The 17363-nt window shown below is 35.2% G+C and overlaps 2 protein-coding genes across 8 annotated transcripts in view; both read right to left on the bottom strand.

The window, feature by feature from the left end:
• Window positions 1–1952: 1952 nt before the first annotated feature.
• Window positions 1953–4869, bottom strand: LOC120326068 (uncharacterized). Its single transcript, XM_039392294.2, has 3 exons — window positions 4641–4869; window positions 4036–4332; window positions 1953–3756 (listed from the first exon to the last, which is right to left on the bottom strand). Exons 1-3 carry the CDS (start codon window positions 4765–4767, stop codon window positions 2546–2548), a joined length of 1635 nt encoding a protein of 544 aa, XP_039248228.2. The 5' UTR covers window positions 4768–4869; the 3' UTR covers window positions 1953–2545.
• Window positions 4870–7981: 3112 nt separating this feature from the next.
• Window positions 7982–17363, bottom strand: part of LOC120326290 (ral GTPase-activating protein subunit alpha-1-like) — a 58111-nt gene continuing 48729 nt past the window's right edge. For all 7 annotated transcript variants that reach the window (XM_078111802.1, XM_078111807.1, XM_078111805.1 and 4 more), the window contains 7 exons: window positions 16908–17031; window positions 13555–13710; window positions 12952–13110; window positions 12118–12245; window positions 11092–11552; window positions 10179–10443; window positions 7982–9695 (listed from right to left, as the gene is read on the bottom strand). In XM_078111802.1, coding sequence (XP_077967928.1) covers window positions 9476–9695; window positions 10179–10443; window positions 11092–11552; window positions 12118–12245; window positions 12952–13110; window positions 13555–13710; window positions 16908–17031 — 1513 coding nt within the window. In that variant the 3' untranslated portion in view covers window positions 7982–9475. The remainder of the gene's footprint in view (window positions 9696–10178; window positions 10444–11091; window positions 11553–12117; window positions 12246–12951; window positions 13111–13554; window positions 13711–16907; window positions 17032–17363) is intronic.

Raw genomic sequence — 17363 nt, forward strand, 5'->3', positions numbered from 1 at the left:
TTCTTCTTATCCATAACGAGACAAATGTCAAAACAAGCTATAGGAAATAATTTCCGAAATCGAAAAACGTGATTGTTTGTGAATTGGAATGCAGACTCATAATTTAATAAACAATACTTATTTGCAACAGACAATTTGTTTATTATGTTGTTGGATCGGAAAAACTGAAAATTGACATTTAAAATTCAGTCGATTTTGTCTAATTTCGAACTGAAACTCACGAATAATAAGCTAATAATGTCATTTTATCCCTAAGAAAAGGAAACGATAACTGTAGCTGTCCAGTAGCATATAACAAATGTGTCTTCTCTATGATTGCTATGAAATGTTCACAACAAGGATAGTCTGTTGTCGTCCTGGTTTGTATAAATAGCTAATATGACGTTTTGAATGTTCGGACATTGTCAGAAGGTAAAAATAGTCTTCAAGTCATCGATGTCCTTTATTCGCCAACGGAAGATTTTATGAAACGTCCAAAATAAGGATGAGGCATCATTGAGTGCAAATCCGACAGGATTTCAGTTTTATGGCATATATTTTAACGTTTTAGCAATACAATGTTTTTTTTTGGAGATGATCGCGAGACATTTAAAGTTAGCATGCAATAATATTAAATGTGCTTCGAACGCATCTTTCTGCATTCTTTTCAATATCGCGTCGTTATTGGATAATAAACGGACTATTATAGACACAGCAAACGTAAAGGAAATTCAGAAAGTATACAGTACGTCTACCACCGCTAACAAATTTAGTTCAATACGTAATTCCAAGTATAAATTTGCTTAAGTAATTATGTTGAAATGACGAAAATAGCTAAAGAGCTAAGAATATTGCAAAAATAGCCTCCATGAATTCTTAATACCATGATAGGTAGAGAATAACATTCAATCAGTCACGGATCACGTTAGGGCAGTACTTCTGGTGAACGTCGTCTATTGCCACGTCATATTAATACTGATATTGACAGGAGAGTGTCATGTAGCCGAATCATTTTAATTGGAATGATCTGGCATTCAAACGTGACTGATTGATAAATGACTTGAACGAAAAAGTTTATTTGATGTGTTACGTCATAACTAAATATTGTTAGGCGTAAAATAGGGACAAATGCAAATGTGAATTTCCCAAATTTCATCTGGCGGCGCACGATGTACATTTTTGAATATCAATAGTGGTTGGATTTCGAAAACTTCGGGGTTTGTTCCAGAGGCCAACTGATGACCCCATGAATTTGCAAATAACATTTGAAAAAAGGCGGAAAATAACTCGAATAATCAAATTCCCACAGATTACAATCTATGTTTATGTATAAAATAAGCAGAGTTTATAAATGGAAGTACAATTGCTCATTGACATTTTTATATTTGATAACAATTATTTCAATAGTCGTGGATCGTGTTATTCCGAGTTTAATTATACTGCAAAAAACGACTTTGCGAAGATGTTTTTTAAAAGTATGTCTGGCTATTGCATTCAATTTTCTCCCAAGAAATATGGAAACGCGATTATGCTCGCGATAACCCAATTCTCATAACGCCTGCGCATCAACTCTCTCTATGGTGCTGATAAAAATTATAATCACTCGATAAACGAGTAAATCAGTCATAACCATTACCTCGACGACGCCATTATGTTAGGATTCCGTGATCCCTTTGGTTGCCAAAAAACTAGGAAAGTACAACATTTTAAATGTTTCACGTTCCTGGATCATGGAGATGATTATTTTATGTCTTGCTGTACACTTGCGCAATTGTATATTTTCAACTTTCGTCTGATCAACATTGAGAACCAAAGTATCCTAATCTCATTTCATAAAATATAAGTTTTTTTATGGAAGTCACATTCGGAACCGGAACTGTTGGTAAAAGAAGAGTGGAAAGTAGTCGATCAAATTTCCTCGAATCATCGAAACTGACTGCGGTTGGTTGAAATATGCTGGGAAGCCTTGCCTTGGTAAAACTAAACGCGTGAGCATATTAGTTAGCGTCGGCAAGTATTCTGAATTACATAACGAACCATAAAGCTCAAAATGAATTTTGTCATTAAAGACAAAAGATTTTATTTAAGTAGCACACGACGATTAGAAAGGTCAAATATATCTACAAATGCCAGCGTAGTAACAAACACCAGCGCTTCAGAAGTATGTGTACCCATAATGTAGGTAACTTATGGCCTAACTCTAACCAGGTACACATACTTCGGGAGTACCCAAACATCTGTAGCTCTGGAATCTATCTGTCTCTTGCTAATTTGAAAGTAAAACGATGTTTAAAGACTGGAATACGTACTTTATTCGACAAAAGGTATAAAACAACTCATCTAGACTGTAAAATAAATGAGAATATAATACATAGTCGATTTGGTCATCGCTGGAATGCATAAATGATATTTTCGTTGTTAAAATGGCGCGAAGGGCCCAGAATCGAAATAACCAAGAGAAGATTTTTTCACACATCCCGTGCTATTTTTAATAAGATTAGATTATGATGGAATTCTTTACTTGGAATACTTGGTTAATAGAAGCAATTGGAATGCAACATTTTTGTTACGATCTGTGCATCAAGCTATGATAGAAGTAGGGGTGTGACTCATGTGAGTTTCTAGGCTGATTTTTCCAGTAGTTCGTTGCGTGAGGTGGTACCCAAGTGTTCCACTGTGTTTGAGAAGTCTTTGAATTGAAAATTGTTCGCGTCGGATTATAAATGTATGGGTGATATGGCTCGTGAAATTTTAAAGCCGGGTTTTCGGCCCGGTGAATATTGGTTGAGGAATTTTCCGTAGGAAACACGAGAGGAATGTGTTCAGAATGTACTGGATATTGCAAATTATGCGCATTTGACGTCTGAGGGTTATAAAGACCGACCGAATTGACGTTACTTCCAACCTCTTTTTCCGTTGATTTTCTAGGAGTCGGTTTGACAACAACCTGCTTTATGAATTCCGATTTACCCAAGGGATTCCTACTAATGTCTTCCTTCGTTTTTACCATCGGATTATTTTCATATTGTTGGTATATTTGTTGATATTTTTCGTCGCTCTCTTCTGATACAATTGACTTCGGACTACTAGATAAATCACTTTGTGGAGGCGAAGGCGGAAGCCAATTTGATAATGGTTGTTTTCTAAGGGTGAATACTTTATCATTAATATGAGAGTCCAGCTTTGGGACTTTTTCTGCATTTAAACCTTCCTCTATCAACGTTGGACTTTTGCGTTTGTTGGTTACTGTGGTTGTTATAGTATTAGAGTTATTTTCCAAATAATAAGGTGGATTATTCCAAATATCTGTAATCCTGTATTCTGGTGAAAGACGAGAGTGCATTTCAGCGGCATAAGCCAGAGCTTCGAGGCCCCCGAATTCACTATTGCAGAAATTAGCACCCGCGGCGTTAGAGGGAAATAAGTTCGATTCATTCTGCCTTGTTATAGGTTTATCGTTCTTATAATCTCTTTCACATCGATTGGCATTACCTAAAACGAGGTCATTGCAGTCGAGTGACTTTCCGTGCTTCCCATCTGCGTGATTCTTAAGATAAGCTCGACAACGAAACTGTTTCCCGCATAATGAACACTCGTATAACATTTGGCTCTTTTTAGATCCTTTGTTCATGTTTGAAATATCTTTCGAAACTTGAAGATTTGCAGCTGATGGAGCTCCCATTTTCGTTGAAGTTTTGCTATTTCCAATATTTTGCTTCGAAGTACATTCAATATTATCATCCTCATCACGACATTTTTCGTTTTCAACTTTCGGTTCTGCGCGAAAAGAAACGTAAATTCAAGCAACTAAAATAACGGCAAAGCATGATTTTTCTGATATACATTGCTTTTATTTTACTATGTAATAAAAATACGAATAAGATAAGTAGAGCACCTATAATTTCCATGCCAGTAGCATTTCAAAAATGCAAATTTTATGAGGCGTTTTATCCAGCATTTTCTGAAGTTGTTATAATTCTGTTACACTTGCTGTAATACTGCCATAAATTTAGGATATATATTCCATTCACAATTCATGTATATTATTTCACTTACTTTTTGGTTTGTGCCATCTTCGATGTGAAGCTAAATTCGCGGGACAGCTGAATGATTTTTCGCATTCTGGACAATCATATTGAACATTTTCAATCCGGACACATTTATGATTGGCTAGTTGCAATGGTTCAGTAAAAGAATTTTGGCAAAGCTTGCATGTGAATTTTGCGTTCATTGATGATTTTCTTTGCTCTTTTGCTGGTTTTATTATAGGTTGACTATCCTGGTAACCTTGTGAAAGAGATTTTGTAGGAGCGAGAATGTTGTTGGAGCCATCCACAGGCAGAATACGCAAACCTAGAAATAAAAATAAAATATAGTTTTCCAGTTAATATTTGCGACTTGTTAAGTTCAGTAGAGAAGAACCGTGAAATATTGTTTTTATGTTAACATTTGAATAGATTACATTTACAATACATTGAATAGAATACAGAATTCATTTGTGAGATGCATATCACAGCGAAATATGATGCAACGTAGGTTTTGAGTTACATATATGTTCAAAAATTCTCAAAGCGCAAATTTCCCAACATATTCTATTGTATACAGAGAAGATACGTAGAATCCATTGTTAGGCCAATTGTGCACAAAATTCCAATCCATACCTAAAACTGGACTTCTATTTTCTTCGTCGTCAAACAATCTTCTTCTAGAAAGTTTTGATTTCTTGCCTTTATTTGACGTGGCAACATGACTTTTAAACCCAGTATTTTCCCCAATATTATACTCCATAATCTATGCAAAGTTGCTCTTTATTTCTCCAAACCATATACAGCGATGTGTGACTAAATCAAAAAGATTCACAACTGAGCAGAGAGAGCGACCCGCTTTACACTGTGAAAATAAAAAATGAATTGATCTCTCACTTCAACGAAGGATTTAAAACTCAGGGTAATGTGAGAGAATAGAGGAAATGAGAGATAGGAAGGATTAATTCCGTTGAATGGTTAATACGTCATCTGAGAAATTCGGAGAGAGAGAAAAAATATTCCTGCACTTACTTACGCGAACGCGAGAGTTAATTTCGCGAACTCTTTTGAATGCAAGTTCAGGGAAAAATCAAAGCATGATGTGCCCTGGCTTGGCCAATTATTCGAAGGTGGTTGAAATATGGCACGGTGACGAACAAACGTTGCTTTGGAAATAATAAACGTACATTTTCAATTGCATATTTGACTAACGGTGAATCGTTTTAGATATTAAATTACAAAACAAAACATTGTAAAATTTAAAATAAAATATAAGAGTATTGCAACGAGGCGAAGTAACGGTAGCAGCAGGTGCCACGTGCCGCAAACCGAGTCCTTGAATTGCGTCGTTGACTGATTTTTCGTTTAAAATATTTCTACTTGTTTGTTTACAAAGAAATACCGACACAACGTACGCCATCTGGTGCGAAAATGCCGCTGAGAATTAACCCTCTACGCACAAATAACGCGGCAGGTACTCGAGAGTATGAAGCGGTATTTCACGAGAAAACAAAACTAGGATGGTTTATTTCCCGTAGGGGTTTGTAAAACGCCATTGGAATTTTGTATTATCGGTATTATTTATAATGGTATGGAGTTTTTAAAACAGCACCTTTCAAGATAAAATTGTAAATAATGATGGTATATTTCGTTTTGCTTTTGCCTTATATACTGGAATGCTCAAGAATGATGTGCCCATCTTTCAATTGTTATCAGGCCTTATATTACCTTGTAATTCAACATTTTCATCCGAAAACCGTTGAATTTTGGTCCGAAAATTCAGAAAGTGGCCAGTCGATTGTGTAATACGTATGACTCTAGCTAGGATATGAATTACTCTGGGAATCGCGCACTCAAAAAAACTCGCCGTATTTGTCAAAACTTGGCTAATACCAGGCCTGTGATTTAGCTGATTTGTATTGATTGTTTAAATAAATAAAATGAATAACAAGACGTGTACAAATCGTAAATTTTGTGACTTCTGATGCAGAAATCCCAATCTGACAAATCATCCATGAAATCAAATCCGACCTTGGGATTTTAGTCGCTAAAACGTTAGTGTAGCGAATGATTATAAAGCAAGGAATTATATTAAATCCCTACAGCCAATATATGACTCATCTATAAGGAATTGAATTTCAATAACACGTTTTTTGAAATCTATTCAATTTTAATTCCAGTTTGATCAGACAATATGGGAATTCGGAATTTTTTTTTTCGAACCATATCTAGTTTGTCAGAATTCGGTTTGTGGAATCACAACTCAGCCGCTATGTTTTATTACAATCTTTAGAGTGGTCGCATTGCAGATGCTAAGTTATTTTGACGATTTCCTTCCAGCGAGAACCAAAAAGCCTGCGAAAACGGCATCTGCCACGCGACGGCAATTTTACAAATTGTGGGTAAACAATAACCCTTTTTGCCGCAGGGCGCTTTAACCCTTAAAGAAACACGTATGTGAAGTTATAAGGATAATCAAAGCAATTCAGAAGTCCTCCGGAACCATGGGTTAATATGCACAAAAAGTGTTCCGATTTTAGACGAAGTTCTTCAGATAGGAATTTAAACATTAAGAAAAAAAAACGGCAGATGCTCAACAGGACACTCTATACAGCTAATCTTTCATTGTTATGTCGCTGTCGATTTGATATCAAGGCCGATCCGTAGCTAAATTGGAAAGCGTGATTTAATTTTGTGTACGCAAGACACTTTAATTTGAAAACCTTATGTCAAAATTACGTTAAAATGCTCTAGACCTTCAATGTAAGAGTTAGCTATTTGGTCCGTAATTTCAAAGTTCTTCCAGTCGAGTTTTTGCCTTCTATTTCAAGTATATTGATAATTGGAATCCGCAGATCAACTCAGATTACTTGACAAGGAAATCCCCCTTTAGTGCTAAAGTGATTTCTCCGAGATGTGGGCCATTTCCTTATGAGAGAATAGTAACGGTCCCATCTGCGGATATCAATTATCGACGTACATTATGTACTAATTAATCAATTAGGAGAAGTTGAAATTACAACAGCTTAATGCGCTGGAATAATTAATAAATCTGACTAAATAAATAACGAGTATGGATTTTTTTGTTAGCGACCGACTTTGTAATTGCGTAGTTTTGACCTCGCCCAGAACGAAAATTCCGTTGTTCCATAAATCTGTACAACAAAAAGGGGGATAAGTGAAAAATGCTGTATTTATATATATACATTTGACTTTTTGCACTGGCACTATCCTTAGTGAATTCAAGCTCGCCTCATCCGGTAGATGACTAGATTTTATCAAAAAGGAACTTGCCCAATTTGTGATCGCGCACTAAAACATGTACCTGATCGGCCCTGCGATATCAAAATACCTTGAAAGAGTTGTAAAGTTTAGACAACCAGTGTCAATAGAGTTCTCAGCCTGGTGGTATACTTAAATGCGTTATAATATATTTTCATGGCGTCAGACGCAATTTTGTGGACCTTCCACGATAAACGGATTGAATGTCTTGATTTTTAACTTCTTGTGGTGAAATATTGCAATGTGTTAGCGTCTGGTTGTGGCAAGCAGGCTAAAAACGTGGGTGTAATATATTTTTAAAGCCGAAAATTCGTGGATTTTTTATGGCCGTTCGCGAAAAAAACGTCGTTCAGTGCGAAAAGGTTGCCGGCCACTATCTTAATTGAATAAAAGCGGATAATTACACGTAACAATTGTTAGTTCTATCGTCAAACGGGGCAAATTATACATCAACTGATGGCCGTTGTGTCAGGGAATAAAATCATTCGAAAAGCACTTATACGTTAGCATAGATCTTCATAGCGATTCGTGCACATGTGCTGCTTAGCTGAGAGCAATGTCCGTCGTGCTACAGTCGTCAAAATCCATTATAACACACGATTCGCAAATAATCACCTATCCAAATTTACTTGAGAGATAGCTGTTATACTTTACTGACGTGACTAAATAAAGGCAAATCAAAAACCAAACACAGATGTTTATAATTCGCTTCATTTTTATTTTATATTTATTTATTTTAAATCTTTTCCAATAAGAAAAAAAAGAACAAAGAGAAAATACATATAAATTGATACTGTCAAACAAGAAAACACGATAGGGCCATGTATGGACCACCCTACTTGGTGTATTATATTATAATACCAAACATGATCGTTCATGATTGACTGGACACATTTTATACGTTATCTTTTTTCGATTTTAAACGGATTATATTGACTGATAAAAAGTTTGATAAATTGATTAATGACTTTTTTAATAATCTACAAAATTTCTGGTAAATATGACGTCATCATTATTTCCAACATCATAGGATCAAGTATGGGAGAGGTGTGGTCAATTTTGTGCCGAGAGATACCTTAAATGTTAGATAGAAAATCAGAACATACAATTCCTCACTAGACATAAACAAAAGAACACAATGGAAAGTTGGATAATGTGCAAGTTCTAAGATAAAAAGATAGATTATTTCACAAAGCACACCAGATGTCCAATAATTAGAAAATCTGCCTCATGATCTACCATGTAGGAAAATCGTAATGTGGAGGCTCCCGATGCCGCTAAGTTGGACTGTTTGTGTTACTTTTATATGACGTAATAATACGCATTTCGTCCCGAACAACGAATTGCACAGTAGGTTTTCAAATTGCTATTTTTTTGATTATTCTTTCAAATTCAAATATTGCTAATTGTACTAATTCAATGAGCCAAACGGTAGGGAAATTTGAGAGAAAAGGCGGTTAAACGACCTTCTTATCCAGCAATTTTTGGTAGAGTATGATAATAGACAACCATTTCAATATCTGAAACAAGGAAATATTTTGACATCCTTGTATCCATCCATTGTAGTCTTCCGAACCAGCGGACAAATGTGATCGAGTTTTAACAAGCAAATTGCACCTTTTAATTTTTCAACAGAAAATAAAAACGATATGTGCAAGATTGCTTCTGATATTGATTTAGGTTATAATGGGTGAGTGTAGGACGCTGGAAATCATCGATAGGCTTAACATAGTGATTTTTAGCATAGTGCGCACCAAATGAAAATAGGAAACAGATAAAGCGAATAGCAAAACAGAACAAATCAAATAGCAAATCATTGTATATTGCATAGTACAGTATTTGATTTTTCCATATGGAGAATTGTCAAAAAAGTTACGAGTTGAAACTTATATTGGAGTAAGACGACAGCATTGGAATCTGGTTATCAATATAGGAAAGTTACGTGGGAGGAGTCGTGAATTTAATTTGCGTACATTTACCAGGTAGTCTTATTTTATCGCTACTCCATTTTTTTTGAGAGAAACAAAAACGAATCAGCATTAACATTTGAAGATATCAGCTGCAGATTACAATACAAGAGCCCGATGGACTCCTGGATTCCTGGTTAAATAGGATTCGGTTCAATTCCGTCCATATTTGAAGAAGAAAATTTTTAGAGTTTGATAATAAACTCTCGATACTTTTTACGACTAGATCGCATGATCCTGATAAGTAACTTGGAAAAATGGTTTTGTTGGTGACGCTGGACTGGACAAGGAACGGTTGATTACATCCCTCTGGACAGATTTTGTTGTTGTTGGTGGTGGAGGAACAAGTATGATTCCACTGTTTGTTGCGGACGAGGTTTTAACACTACTTGCAGAATGACGCTTGAAAAAGGAGTTTTGTGTACTTTGTTGATTTGAAGATCTGAAAATGAAAAAAAGTCGACATAACAGTGGCTGCTCATTTAGGGCCTTGTTTGGAGAAAAATCAATAACAACTAACGTTTTACTAACTTTTTTGATCTACCAAATTCATTTTCTATAACTTTACATTAATTTGTGCAAATATATCTATTAAACATGACCAGTTTTTAAAAGAAATTTACTATTCTACATTGGAAATACTGTTTCAGAATGTATCCAGCTTTAGCTAACCATGCTCGACTTTTCTAAAATGCGGTTCATCATGTCACCTGCAGATTCAGACTGAAACACCTAAACAAAACGTGTCGATTGGGGACTGGAACAGATACTGACATTTACCTGTGCAGTAGACGTGAAATCTTATTCGATCTTACGATAAAGAGTACAAAAATACTTCCACAAATGACTATTTCAAAAAGATTTCTTGCCTCATATATATGTGTTAAAAATTCAATGTGTAGGTAGCATATAAAATCATACTTACTTTGACAAGGTGGGATGAAGTTTAGAAACAGGAATGTGTATTTTAGTTGAAGCATCAATAGAGGTTGGATACACTGGTGTTTGTTGTTGGTTTTGTGAAAAACTGAGTGCCGATATGGAAGTTGGATGAGACGAAGCACTGGGTTTCGGACGAGGTGTTGAAATCAATAGATGAGACGCTGAAGATTTATGAACAGGTGGAGTAGGTGACGGATTGGAAACTGCTCTGTTGGAAGATACTTGATGTCCAGGTGTGTATCGTGCGCCTGTAACATAATTTTGGATTTTCATATTTATCTGAGAGAGGAAGGATGATAAAACGGCTTAATCATATGATAAACCACATCCTCTTGTCCAGTTACCAGTCCATGTCAATAATAGCCGATTATTTGTTTCAGAAGCAATGATGGTTGAGGAAGCTGTAACCAACAAGCGTGTTACGTGCACCACCCAATAACGGTGAGAAGTCCGGTAATCCTCTCGCTCTCGCACATAATTATCCTCGCAGGATTCAAACCCTTGAATCCATGCAATGATAAAATATACATAACAGACTGGTAATCATATTCGATTACAGGGTTTCTGAAGAGGTTTGAAATTAATTTCCAAGTAAAATCTTATAATAATATCTTGCTACTCAGCTAAGGGACATCTCAATCCCATAAAAGATTGGTATCTACTATCTATGAGATGCTCAACAGGGCCTGAAGACTTTGTTTAAATGAAATTTGAAATTACGGTATTTGGAAAAGTGTAAATACTTGCTGTTTTTTAAATGAAATTTAGCCAAATAGCCAAATTAGCATATTCATGATTTTGTTGCAAAATAAAATCCTCGCTTATTCTCAAAAGCAATAGCTGCAAAATTTTATGCGCAGTCACACAAATAAATGTCTAAAATATTGATATTCTACCTTTTCCGCCGTCGAATTCTTCTATATTGGGAACTTCTTTTATAGGCGGAATATTAGTTGAAACGTTAGATTGCACTGATGTATCGGAATCCGTGCTGACATGTCGTCTTCTGTTTGACGTAACTTCATGTATCACACTCGACTGAATTCCACTGTTATTATTGTTGCTATTAGCAACAGAGAACGGTTGTTGAGCAGCAAGCGGTAGTACTTTACCAACAATTGGGCTAGGTTGGGAAACGAATGTCGGTGGCATAGGAGTACTTTGCGCTTGTGGCATTTCAGAAGCAGGTAGGGGTGGTGAGGGCTTAGGTGCTGGCCTTTTGGGTACAAGCTTAGCTGCTGGAGATAAATTTCTTGCAGTTCCAGGTGAAAATAATTGGGCCGCATAATCTTCAAAAGTTGTGTCGTCACGGAATTGATCGATGATTTGACGTAGATATTTCGCTCGTTCTTCATAGCTAGATGCAATCGCGTTAAGAAAACTAAATCTTATAAAATGATGGAATAGAAAAATTTAAAAATTGTGGCACGGTGGTGACCTAGTAAGACGTAACTATGATGACATTGCCGGTTAAAATCTCATCCCGACCACCTTACACAGAATGTAATAAATTGGGTAGGCAATATAACAGGAAAGATCCTTCCAGAATAAAGTAGTCCCACACATTCATACAATTTCCTCTGCATATGCAGAGCCTCTTTTGGAGTGAAATACGTATAAATACATTGTATCAAAACCGACAATATTTTATAATCACAATTCTCTAGTTTGAAGAGTAAGTAATATCAATATAGGAGGTTTAATAGATCATACGATTTCATATCTGGATTAGAGTAAAGACTTTAAAGATAATAAGATGAAACTTATGGTTAAAAATTTTTTTATTTTGCAATAATTCGGTAAAATATACCGATAACTATTTTTTTTTTCATCTTCTGGAAATGAAGAACTTGAAATAAAAAAAAGGAAATTGGAATTTTCGATAAAAAAACAAGTAAATGAGTTCATTTTTCAAAGGATACAATGGCTGATACAAAGATATTTGTGAACGCTTAGCTCTTCCTGCATTTATGGCTGTTTCTCTGACTAGAACAGGTAAAACACGTGCATTGACAATAGCACCATCAAATAGTGGTCCAAAGTATGGTACCTGAGAAATTGACAATAAAAAAAATGTAAATTTAAATTTTGTCACATGCAAATAAAAATTTTTGTAGAATTTTTAACATAAATTTTTCTAAATTCATAACTCAATAGAGTGATTTTGTAATTTTCGATGATTCATGCCGTATAATAATTGTCTTATAGAACGTTCATATCTACTTTTAGTGAACTAGTTTCCTTTATAGTAGAAAATATGATAAAACAAATTAATCTAAGGATGGCCAAGCTAATGCCTACAGAAGACGCACAAAAGCCTTTTGGGCTCCTCTTGGAGGAAGTTGTGAAAATTTACATACTAATACTTCATACAAGTATGAATTGTTAAAATAATTTAAGTTTTTTTTTCATCTTCGGTTCAACAATATCAACAATGTTAAATTTTAACTAAAGGCGACTGACTACATGATATAGATATTTGTACTTTTATCAAAAGACGTTCCTGAATGCAGCACTTCGCAAAAAATTTCTCAGAATGCGGCCCTCAAAAAAAAACTCCCCCCCCATTAAATTAATTACACGTCATCCATTACCTGTAGGTGTTGGATATGAAAATTTGCCAAAAAGTAAACCAGCCCAGGTGCATGGAATTGAATATTTCAGGTGATCGAATTCATCATATACATTTAATAAATCATAGATTATCAAAAATATCAGCAAAATAGAAGACAAGAATATCCTTATCAATACCCTACCTCATCCTTTTTCTTGATTTGTATTCGATATAACATATGTTTCATTGGATAAATAATGATGAGAACATCTCCAAATTCAGTCGGTATGATCCCTCTTCTGTAATCTCTGCTGTGTTCAGACCATACAATGTGAACTTCATCATTACCAAGATGTTTCAACTGCAGATGATAGAAAACCGAATTAAACTAGGACTAGATAGGATTTTCATATCTTCGAGAGAGGAAAGTCAATAGGATGGTTCAATCATATGGCGTACCATGGTCTCTCGTCCGGTCCATGTCGGGTATGGAATTATAGTTGGCCAGTTATTTGTTTCAGATGCAAGGACTTGATGGCGAAACCGACCAGCGATTGCGTAAACCATGTCCAGCAATACTCTTGCACATGATTATGCGCTGCGAGATTCAAACTCACACAGGGTAATCAGATGTGCGATGGCAAGTGTATTTATTCCTAACACTTGACATGATGCGCCACCCGCTGTGGTTGTGAGTTGCAATATAAAACCATGGATAATTTCTTACATGGATAACTGTTCTCAAAATCAAAATTTTCATTTGAGAAATCTTTAACTTTCAGAAAACCAGTACATTAAAACTCACCTTAATATTTCTTGAATCATCATTCGTTGAAGGAAATCTTGTGGAAACGTGAAAAACAACTTCTAATGTTGATGTTGCATAATAAGGTGAAGTTGATCCAGTGCTTCCATCAGCATGTAGTTTGCCACGAAATCCACAATGAGTTTTCAAATCAACCTGAAATCGAAGATAGCATTTGTAGATTTGAAACATACAGGATACCAGTATAAATCAAATATGAAAATTGTTACTATCATAAAACTGAGTAAGTTTGAAATTGTAAACAGCTTGGTAATGTTGAGCTGGTAAAAAGTCTGGCACCTTCAAAATAATAACTTCTCGCATACCTGTGGCTGTTATATTGACTTAGAGTGAAGGCTTGAATATGCTGGATAAATATTCAGCAAAAACAATACATAGAATACATAAATTACATCTATTGATTGCTGTTTATGACAAGGTAAAATAGTGATAAAATTTGGCATCCATTAAGGTAGGTATATAACTGTCACATGTATATTGATACTAATTCTATAATCAATTCATTATACAAAATATCTATATATCATCTATCTATCAGTTTTGAGGGTCAGTTATGCAACACTAATTATCTTTCATTGATAGCTGAAATAGACTTGTCTGAAGAAGTCTGAACTTAGACGAAATGTTACAGAAATACAGTTGTGTTAGTAAGCATTAGTGTTGAGACCATTGTATCAATAGGTATGTACCGGTATGTGATAAATTTCGTTATGGAGTCTAAAGGGATTTACAATTTTTATACAGAAGGCAATTAGACGCTCCCATAGTATTCGTACCAAGATGGCGCACAACGTGCTAACCTCAACCTGGTACACACACTATGTTCAGGTTGTGCGCCATCTTGTTACGAATACTACAGAAGCACCAGCAATTATACTGAATGCGATTCCAAATATAAAAAATAACCGATTTACAGCCTAATAAAATACTTTCAAATATCAGAGGTTAAATTTAAGGTATCAGAAATATTGTGGCAATTCCGCAGCATCAATCACACATTGAGAAATATTTAACAGCATAGATATTGAAAAAATAAGCATCTACAATATGGCATTGTTTACAATTCAAATTTACAAAACAACTCGAATAATAACAAAATCAACAAAAAATCATGAAGGGTCACGTTTTCGAACAATGCAATCAATTATTTTCAATAAAAATGTATGTTTACCTCAAAATACAAACATGTTGGGCTGCTATAAATCTAAATTATATTTACCATCAATGTTTACTTGTAATATATTTCCAAGTGGAGGAATTTATAAACAAGCAAAGGAATATATTTAAGTTTCGATTTGGCAGTGAGAACAAAAAAAATCAAAGATTTGGGCATTTCCACATTATCACATGTGAACTATATTATATACAGGGCTGGATTAATCATTAAGCAATATAAGCACGTGCTTGAAGCACCAAGAGTAAGGGGACCAAAAATTTTTTTCTAGATAAATCAATGGTGCCCCAGTGTTAAATGACGAACCCTATAACTGCACGGTTAAAATAAATTTGTGCATATTTTTTGTACCCTTTTTGTAACTTCTCTATAAATTTTTGTAGGCATGAGAACTATTTTAGACCCTCCTCTTAACTAACTCCAGAAAATTATTCTATACTAAACTATTGCGAAAATGTTTATGTATATTTTGTGAGTGTTAAACATCATTTTTATTCTATATGACCACTTGGCCTTTGACAGGTTGGCCTAGTCTGTCGCAGCGTTTGCGGGAATAATTTTTTTGGTTGTTGCAACTGAAGTTAAGCTCCTCTGAAGACATAATAGGCCTGATTACATGTCCGCTGGAACCGGTCTAGCACATATTCACGCTTCAGTGGTTCGCCTGCGATTCAAATCCGTGCTACCGGTCCAGAACATCAGACCACCTATCGAGGAGGTCTGGAAGTGAGCTGCACTGGTCTTGCTCAGTTGCTTCGCCGTGCTACTGGAGAAATCAAGAATCGCCGTGATCGAAGGGGTACGGAAGTTGTTTTCTATTTCATCTCTGGTAAGTAGGTAAGTTGCTTTTTTGAGCAAATAAAAATTTAGCTAGATAGTGCAAGTTTAATTTAAATCCATTCCGCATCTTTTGTGTCGCTGTTGAACACAAATTTGAAATACCGGTACTGGTGGGATCCCGGTGTGGACTATTGGCATGACAGGTTGTTGTTTTGAAACAGAGAATTAATTCCTAATGTCCAAAGATTTATTGATATAAACTGAGCGCACTTCGACTACTGTTGATAAACTTCAGTTTGCATTGAGAATTTTGATTGAGCCATACCCCGGTACCGGTACCCTTACTGTACATAGGCCTACCGGCACAAATTCAAAGCTTCAGTGTCGGTAACGTTGCAGTAGTAGGGCGATATTAAATATTGAAAGTGCTTCTGTTTACATATGGTGAGCTCACTTCACACAAAGTGTTTGATTGATAAAATGCAACTGTTTTAATTTGGTTTCCAGTAGACTACTGATAACTGTAGGCCTACCGTAATTTTTTGAATGGGTCGTGTGGCGTAAGGTGCCAGTACTCTGCAACGTTGAACGCTGAATAGTCGGCCAAAATGATCTAACTCGTCTATCTTTTATGCCCCCAATTAATTTGTCGTTTTGTTTTTAGATTATGGGCAAATTTCAACGGGAAAGCAACAAATTTTGATACTTTAATTAACATTTGTATTGAATTTATTGAAAATAAAATATATATATGCAGTGTTTGCAAATCATGACTTATTTGCTTTAGTCATAAAACCCTAGTCTCATCTTGTTGGTTTGGACCGGTATGTTAGTCGTTGGTTTAGACATGTAATCGAGGGCAATAAGTGGTCTCCGAGACTTCTTTGACTTTTCTAAACCGAACCGGTTCGCTGGGCTGATTTTGATGGACATGTAATCAGGCCTAAGGATTATCAAGTTATTTGATTTAGAACTAGTTTTTGAAAACTGACAAGTGACACGTAAAACAACGAAAACAAACAACGTTTACAACCATGCTTGGATAACTGTCTTAGAAGTTATTAACTTATTCATTCTTATGGGAATAAACACTAAAATCAATTCTTGTGAAAACAACCATATTGGAACTTACTTATTCAATTTCAGATAACATGAAACACTGGTTTCATTATTATTATTACTTTTTATATATTGGGCACCAAGTCTCAAGTGCTTAGGGCCTCTGAAAGGCATGATCCAACTTTCACTATATTTATATAACAAAATAAAATTGAACTGATCTACAACTGTTATTTGGAACAATACTGCAACTGCTAAGCCATGAACTAATTCATTTGAAATATCACAAAAGATGTAGAAAAACACAAATTTATCTTACCTCCCAGCCAAGTCCACAGACAAAATTCTCAAAATCTTTACTGCCAGCAGTGTTTGAAAGAACTGATAATTTGTCCTCTTGACCAGGAGCAATATATAACACTGCAACCTTATGTGTTTCTCGGCTATAAAAAAAAAAGTACAATCAATTCAATGTCATTATTCATTATTAGGCATTTAAACAATGATATTATAATAATCTCATTTCTTCTGTAAAAATAACAGCTTTTTGGCAAATTGGGCTACAGCATTGTAGTTAACCGTAAAATGCATACTTCAAGAAAAGTGCTTAAATATTCCACATTTTGTCATGATATGCGCCTTTATTTCGACATGTCAATTGGATCAGAATAGATCATTTCTATTTACAACGAAACAACCAAATTATTGTGATTGATGGCTTTTGCTATGTTCATTTCATAGGGACAGAATAACCAAACAAGACTTGCTTCAAGAA

This window comes from Styela clava, chromosome 4, assembly GCF_964204865.1.
Source record: "Styela clava chromosome 4, kaStyClav1.hap1.2, whole genome shotgun sequence".
Taxonomy (NCBI): Eukaryota; Metazoa; Chordata; class Ascidiacea; order Stolidobranchia; family Styelidae; genus Styela; species Styela clava.